General features: G+C 35.9%; 2 protein-coding genes across 2 annotated transcripts; both read right to left on the minus strand.

The window, feature by feature from the left end:
• Positions 1-589: 589 nt before the first annotated feature.
• On the minus strand, positions 590-2,769 carry LOC107484267 (uncharacterized). Its single transcript, XM_052261089.1, has 6 exons — positions 2,512-2,769; positions 2,156-2,403; positions 1,873-2,076; positions 1,359-1,451; positions 1,161-1,268; positions 590-1,073 (listed from the first exon to the last, which is right to left on the minus strand). The coding sequence occupies exons 1-6, from the start codon at positions 2,711-2,713 to the stop codon at positions 678-680; spliced, it is 1,251 nt and encodes a 416-aa protein (XP_052117049.1). The 5' UTR covers positions 2,714-2,769; the 3' UTR covers positions 590-677.
• Positions 2,770-2,831: 62 nt separating this feature from the next.
• LOC127746621 (uncharacterized) lies at positions 2,832-7,149 on the minus strand. Its single transcript, XM_052260501.1, has 2 exons — positions 7,076-7,149; positions 2,832-3,156 (listed from the first exon to the last, which is right to left on the minus strand). Exons 1-2 carry the CDS (start codon positions 7,081-7,083, stop codon positions 2,832-2,834), a joined length of 333 nt encoding a protein of 110 aa, XP_052116461.1. The 5' UTR covers positions 7,084-7,149.
• Positions 7,150-7,860: the final 711 nt, after the last annotated feature.

The following is a 7,860-nucleotide window of genomic DNA, read 5'->3' on the forward strand; positions in this document are numbered from 1 at the left end:
CAGAAAAACCAGAAAAATTACAGCTTTCACCCTGATAACAATAATATTAAAATTACATAATGAAAAAACAAAACCAAAAAAACCAAATCACAGCTTCCATCTTCTTCAATTTAATTAAATCACCATGAAGGACAACTAAAAAACGGACTAACACAACTTCATACTAAATGGAAACTAAAATCAGAAAAATCAGAAAACCAAAACCAGAAAAATCAGAAAAAGCAGAAAAACCAGAAAAATTACAGCTTTCACCCTGATAACAATAATATTAAAATTACATAATGAAAAAACAAAACCAAAAAAACCAAATCACAGCTTCCATCTTCTTCAATTTAATTAAATGACCATAAAGGACAACTATAAAACGGACTAACACAACTTCATACTAAATGGAAACTAAAATCAGAAAAATCAGAAAACCAAAACCAGAAAAATCAGAAAAAGCAGAAAAACCAGAAAAATTACAGCTTTCACCCTGATAACAATAATATTAAAATTAAATAATGAAAAAACAAAACCAAAAAAACCAAATCACAGCTTCCATCTTCTTCAATTTCAGTTCAAATTAAAAAGATATGGCATCCTCCTAAGTTCTAACAAATAAAAATTTTAAACTCAAAATCCTAATTAACAATTAACAATATATAAACAAATATTAGGGAATAAGAAAAAACTGGTCATACCATATTCATGTTTGGAATATGTGTTGATCCATGAGCGCTATTTGCATCAATTGGAGAGTGTTGGGCATCTTGTAACAAAGCTTCAATTTCTTCCGGCCTCATTCCAGGTTCAGATAGCTGAACTAGTAACTTAATCATGTTTCGCAATCCATGAAGGTCAGCCTCTTGGTGCTGCTGTTTGGCCTTCATCTCTCCAAGTTCAGCCTTCAAAGATGTGACTTCCTCCTGGTGTTGTTGCTTGAGTTCAGAAATTTCTGCATGCCTTTTTAAGTCACGTCGTGTAATAGATCTTTCGTAGCACCTAACCCGACCTGGTTGTTCTTTTCCAAATAAAGACTCAAAAGCTTCCTCATCTGTTTCACCAGCAGCTTGCCGGTTTTGGAATTCATCCTAATTAAAAGAAACATTTGACATAGAATTAGTTACCGTATCCTAAATTTGATTTATAATCATTAGTAATTCAATGAATTCTCATACAATTGCATCTTGTGTTTCCTGATCAACTTCCTTCCTTTTCCGACTTGTTCGAGTAGCAAGGAACATTTCAAACCTTTTTGGTTCCTCATTTGTTTCCTTTGTCGCGCGCTATAAAATAAAGCCTTAAATAAGTAAGTCTATAACAACATAACTAAAATTAACTAAACAAATCCCAGCACAAATATGAAATACGTATACCAGAGCCACTCGTACTCTTCCGAAGTTGATTGGCCCCATGCGATGTGGAAACTTCTGTTGTTCTTTATGTTTCTTATTTTTTTCACTTATTGACTATAATTGAATAAAAGGTTAGCATATAGAAATAGAGAACAATATAATTAAATTATGCTTCGGCAAACAACATTACAGCAACCAGAATAGTAGCAGGTATAATTGCACAGAATGGAATTGCAGAAAACAAAATTGCACAAAACAAAACTATAGAAAATAGAATTGCAGCAACTTAAAATTTCAGCAAACAAAGTAGCCAAAAATAGAATTGTAAATACAGAAATTCAGAAGTTCAGAATGGAACTGGCAGCCATATATCCTAAAAAAATTCAATTCAGTTCAAGAACCTACATCAGAATGGATATGTGTTTGTACAGCATGAGAGAGGACAGATTCCAACATTATCAATTGAAATTTCATTATTTTGCTTATGTCTTAACAAACAATAATATATTTGCAATTAAAGTACCAACAATTTTACCTGGATTGTAGGATGACTCCAATAATAGATCAATTTTATGAATTGACTTTCTGGAACTTGTGTCGGTCGATTTTTCACCATATCTTCGATGGTATCAAAGGGAACAAAGTGCTTCTGCTTAATCTTTCCCTTGAACCGCTTCCAAGCATCCCGAATTGCTTGGATCACCCACTTTTCTCCACTGTCTGGGAGGATAAACTTGGTCTGCATGATATCAACAGTGTTATACGCACCTTCCTATATTTAAAATAATCGACATTTAATAATAATAGAAGAGTCTTACATTAACATAGTTCCACATGAATTTCTTAGCTTTAGGAGTTACAGCATGCCAGCTAGTGTACAACAGACTCACAAATCTTTTATTTCTCCCAATTGTTCCTACGAAACTAGTTAAATTAGACACACTTTGATCGGTTGGTCCTACTGGCTGTCCAATATCAAAAATAACTTCTTTCCGCTGTTCCATAGTTCTTGCATAAATCTCTTTGCAAGTTGTTTTTCCCCGGGTTTTCTTCTTCTTTGGCTCTCCTAGTTTCATGCAGTAGGGGGAAAATTAGGGAGTAATTAGTGATGCCAATTGAAAAATTAAGCAGTATGATTTACAAAAAAATATAGAAAATGATAGAAATAAATTACCTTCGTCATCATCAATGTCCTCCATCACATGTGAATAATAATTTTCATCAAGTGGAAAGCTATCTCCCACATCATCACTTAGTTCAGAGCTTAGTCCATCAATTTCAACATCTATCCCATTTTCTTTTAAAAATTCATCAATAGTTGTAGCCCTTACCCTTGGCTTGCTCTTTTCCTTTCTTGATCCATCTTGCTCCAACATTAAATCTTCAGCTTGTGAGGTAGTGTTTGAACTCAGCAAAGTAGTGTCATGTTGCCTTTTTTTTGTGTTAACGGTTCATGTTGTACTTCATGCTTCTTTTTCTCAGCCATAGCCACAGTCAAGTGATTCTTTCTGGAATGCTTGGCTGTACTTCCAGGGTTTCATGCGTGAAATTCATCCTTTTGTTGATTGTGCTGAGTGTGCTTTGTAAATGAGTAAAATCCAGCTTCTTTGACGTACACTTCTTCACTCCTTTGGTTGCACTCAACTCTTTTTGACTTTCGACTACATCCAACCTTGGCATAGTTTCCTCCTTGTCATTACGTGCTGCACCTTGCATCACATATTGCTTGCGTTCATTTACAATCCTTTGTCTCTTGGCTTCAAATTGTCGAAGCAAATTCTTACTTGATGTTGCTTTAAGATCAATAAATTCTTTATTCCTACACAAATAAATTAGTTAACTCGAGTTAATATAAGCAATAAAATGACATATCCTATAAGAAACACTAACAAATGAGAAATTAAAACAAAAATATGACTTACAAATAAAAAGGTGACGAAAACTTAGTTATACATATGTACATATTAAGCAATAAATTGCTTAGGCTGACCCATCAGAATCAGAATCTCCAACGAAATCTGCCTCATATTCTTGGGCAGAAGTCACTTGGGGAACCGTTTCAATAACTGTAGGTCATAGATCATTCCTCTCCAGAATAAGTTCACCATCATCAGCTGGTATGGCAGGACTTGTTATATGCTCGTGTTGTTCATTATAGAAGGTTTGACTGGCCTCAGACTCAGATTCGTCATTTGTTTTAAATAAGTCTCTTGGGATAGTTTCCATAACATAATGTTTGTTATGTTCATATGGATCTTGCACATAAAAACACTGATGTGCTTGAGATGCTAGTATGAAAGGTTCATTCTGGTAGCATTTCTTATTGAACTGAACAAATGTAAGACCATACTTGTCTCTCCCAGCATCATACCACTCACACCGAAACAATACAACCTTAAAACGCCCAAAATAATCTAACTCTACTATCTCAAATAACCTGCCATAATAAGCTACAGTGTCTTGAATTGGACTTTTATCTTTAGCACTTGCAAAGCTTGAAGTTAAAGCAGTTAATGTGACACCACTATTTTGTGTTTTTCTCCTTGCCTCACGCTCCACAGTGTGAAACCTATATCCATTAATTATATATCCAGAAAATCTTCTTGCAACAGAGCTTGGACCTCGAGATAATTCTTTTAGCCAAATAGGCACATCTGGATCCCTCGCCTGAGTTTCAAACCACTGCGAGAAGGTTCTACTGTGCACTTTTGCTTTTCTCCATTTTGTTCCCCGCTGATTGTTAACCTCATCCTCATGCTCTCTGTAGTTATTAATAGTTATGTTTGATCGGAAAAAATCTAAATGCACTTGTTTAGTGAATAAACATAAGTTATATTAAGTTACCTAACATAATCTGCGACTTCTTCGCAATTGTATAATACATATACATGGGCTTGAGCACTTGATATGTCATCAAGATTAATTGGTTCTCCATTTCCCACGCCTAACGAACGACCTTTGTTAGAAAACAACTTTGAAGGAAAAACTTCATCGTCATTAGGATCATCATCATTCCAAGGTCGCTTATTAAGTCTTGTTCGCACACCTCCATGCAAGTATCTTGAGCAGAAAGTTAAGCACTCTTCAGCCAGATATGCCTCTGCAATAGAACCTTCGGGGCGACTTTTGTTGCGTACATACGACTTTAATGTACACATGTACCTTTCTGGAGGATACATCCAACGAAACTGCACCGGACCACCCAATCTCACCTCATTTGCTAAATGAATAGGAAGATGAACCATTATGTCAAAAAAACTAGGGGGAAAGATCCTCTCAAGGTGGCATAATGTTTCCACAATCTCTGACTCCAGTCGATCTATCTCTTCCAATGTGATTAACTTTTTGCATATGCGACGAAAAAAGGAACTTAGTCGAATCAACGGAATGGCTACGTGATCAGGAAGGATGCTTTTAATCGGTATTGGTAGTAAGTAGTGTAGCAAAAAATGAGCATCGTGGGTCTTATACCCAGAAATTTTTCTTTCTGCTAGATGTACACACCGTGAGATATTCGAAGCACTACCATCAGGTAGCTTTGTTGTTTTCAAAACACCACAAAAAATTGACTTCTCTGCAGCAGTCATAGAAAAGCATGCCTTTGCCAACTTTGTTCTCTTGCCATTATTCACCTCCTTTGGTTGTAGATTTTTCCAAATCCCCAAATCTTTTAAGTCATATCGAGCATTCAGATGATCCTTTGTCTTGCCTGGGATATCCAAAAGAGTTCCAATTATACTGTCAACTATGTTCTTCTCTATGTGCATGACATCTAAGTTGTGACGCAGCAGGTTCTTGTGCCAGTAAGGCAATTCAAAGAAAATTGATCCTTTTTTCCAATTCCATGGGAAACTATTAGATGTACTTTGCTTCTTCCCGAAAACATTCTCAACATTTTGTAGCATCTCAAAAATTTCCGTTCCTTCTATAACAGGTGGAGGGGGTCTTAATTCTTGCTTCCCATTAAAAGACCTTGTATTGGTTCTCCATGGATGATCCATGGGTAAAAAGACACGATGGTCCATATAAACTGTCTTCCGACTATGTTTTAGTTGTAGAGAAGAGGTATTTTTGTTGCAACAAGGGCAAGCCAATTTTCCCTTTGTACTCCACCCAGACAACATAGCATACGCAGGAAAATCATTAATTGTCCACAAAAGAGCTGCCCGCATTTGAAAGGTCTCATTCTTTGATGCATCATAAGTTTCCACCCCTATTTCCCACAACAACTTCAAGTCTTCCATCAATGGTTGTAGATACACGTCAATATCTTTGCCAGGTGATTGTGGCCCAGGGATAAGCAAAGAAAGCATACAATATTCAGGTTTCATGCACATCCACGGAGGCAAGTTGTATACCATCAACATTACGGGCCACGTGCTCCATGAAATATTCATGCTACGAAATGGGTTGAACCCATCACTTGACAAGCCTAGTCTAATATTGCGTGATTCTTTTGCAAAATCTTCATTCATTTCATCAAAGTTCTTCCATGCCAGTCCATCAGCAGGATGCTTTAACGTCCCATCTTTAATGCGCTCCTCATCATGCCACCTCAGACTAGCTGCCGTTTTTGAGCACATAAATAATCGCTGAAGTCTTGGAATTATAGGAAAGTATCTCAGAGTCTTTGCAGAAATAGGACGACCTTTCTTGTGAGGTTGGTTCTCGCTATTATCACTAGAATTTTCAGTATATCGAGATGTTCCACATACACGACATTGTGTTTCATCCTTTAGTTCTTTCCTATACAGGAGGCAATCATTAGGACAAGCATCAATTTTTTTATAATCCAGACCTAAATCTCTTATCATAGCCTTCGTCTTATGGAAAGATGGAGGTATGTTAATTTTAGGCATTGCCTCTTTCAATAGCTCTAGAAGGGAAGTGAAGGAGGCATTGCTCCAACCGTGCAAACACTTTAACAAGTACAGGCGGATTGTAAAAGATAATGTAGAAAATTTCTTGCAGCCCGGGTATAACTCTTGACTTGCCCCATCAATTAAATTATAAAACTTTTTAGCCTCTTCATTTGGACCTACAGTAACACCCTCAGCATGATCTCCAAATGCATCATTAAGCAGTCCTTCGATGTCATCGCGTGCACCTTCATCATCCGTGTCATCATCAACCACCATCGGGATTGTCCATTCCCCGTGATTAATCCATGTTCTATATCCCTTAACAAATCCGTCGGCTACTAAATGGTCAAACACCACATCTCTTCTATACCACTCAATGTTACAACACCTCTTACAAGGACATTGAATTTGTTGTCCGTCCGGTTCTCCCTCAGAGTATGCAAACTCTAAGAAACTAATAACACCATTGATATACTCTTCGCTATACCTCGGTAGATCCATCCAATCCTTCGGCATATCACAAAACCTAATCGATAATTATTAAATTTTTTTGGAGAAAAATTTATAAGGGGTCGCAAAGTGAAGATAACAAGAGTAGAGGAGGAAGGGTGTTATGAAATATAAGGGGCATGCGCTATGAAACGGACTTCATAGCCTTGTAGTTAGGTTAGGAAATGGCTCCTAATCTTTAGAAGTAATTCTCTAAACATTTTACTAGAAACTCGCTGAAGCAAAACAAATTAAGAAAAACAGAGAATTTATAGTACATAAATAATAAGTTAAATTGCAACTTCATAACTAATAAAGCAATCAAAGTGGAGCTACACATGAATTAATAGTATAATAATAAAGTGAAAAAAAAAGTATACATTGTACCTTGCCATGACACGATCAATGTTTTGACAAAATCCACTTGGGAGCTTTAACCAAAAACTTCAATCTGTTTGTTACCAAGTAAAATTCTAAGAGATTAGACTATGATATTATTTACTCTTGATTTATTTTCTTAAATTCTAAACTGATATAATTAAAATGTAACGGGAAAAAAATAAAAAAAATCAATTCAGGTCGGTAACTTATTTGGAAAATAAAAGCAATCTGATAACAGCCCAAAATTTAAATCCAAAGCATGAGTAACTGAGTAACTAAAAATAAAAGGAAGCAATGTTGCTTCTCAAAACTCAATTCAGGTCAGTAGAAGTGAGACGATTTAATGGTAAGTCATGAGCTAATCAAAATATATCCTGGTAACTGGTAAGCCATGAACTTGGCAGCCATTCATGCAAACCACATGGGTCATCCATGCAGCAGCAGACAATGAAATACATTTAGAGAATAGTGAAAAGAATCTGGAAAAGAATAGTGAAAAAAATCTGGAAAAGAATCTGGTAATTCAGGTCCTTAATTTTTTTATACCTTTCCGATTATCCCTTTTCAAGCAGCAAAATAATAATGAAAATGTATTTCACTATTGTCTTAAGCCCCTTTTTATTTTAAAAACAAAGTATTTTTGGCCAGTCCTACATATAATGGAGTATTACTATTTTATATGTGGAGTATGCAGAATTGAACCATTTAACCACGAATTTAGCACAATCATCATTTAGCAAGAATTAAATTGATATAATAAAACAGATTTGGGACCCAGCAACAGCAGCAGC

Source organism: Arachis duranensis, chromosome 4 (assembly GCF_000817695.3).
Source record: "Arachis duranensis cultivar V14167 chromosome 4, aradu.V14167.gnm2.J7QH, whole genome shotgun sequence".
NCBI lineage: Eukaryota > Viridiplantae > Streptophyta > Magnoliopsida > Fabales > Fabaceae > Arachis > Arachis duranensis.

Coding starts and splice junctions, on each gene's coding strand:
- LOC107484267 (XM_052261089.1), bottom strand. CDS start 2,713: ATGTTGGAGCAAGATGGATCAAGAAAGGAAAAGAGCAAGCCAAGGGTA. Junction 2,077..2,155: donor TCATGTGGAACTATGTTAAT/GTAAGACTCTTC, acceptor GATATCATGCAG/ACCAAGTTTATCCTCCCAGA. Junction 1,452..1,872: donor GGAGTCATCCTACAATCCAG/GTAAAATTGTTG, acceptor ATTCAATTATAG/TCAATAAGTGAAAAAAATAA.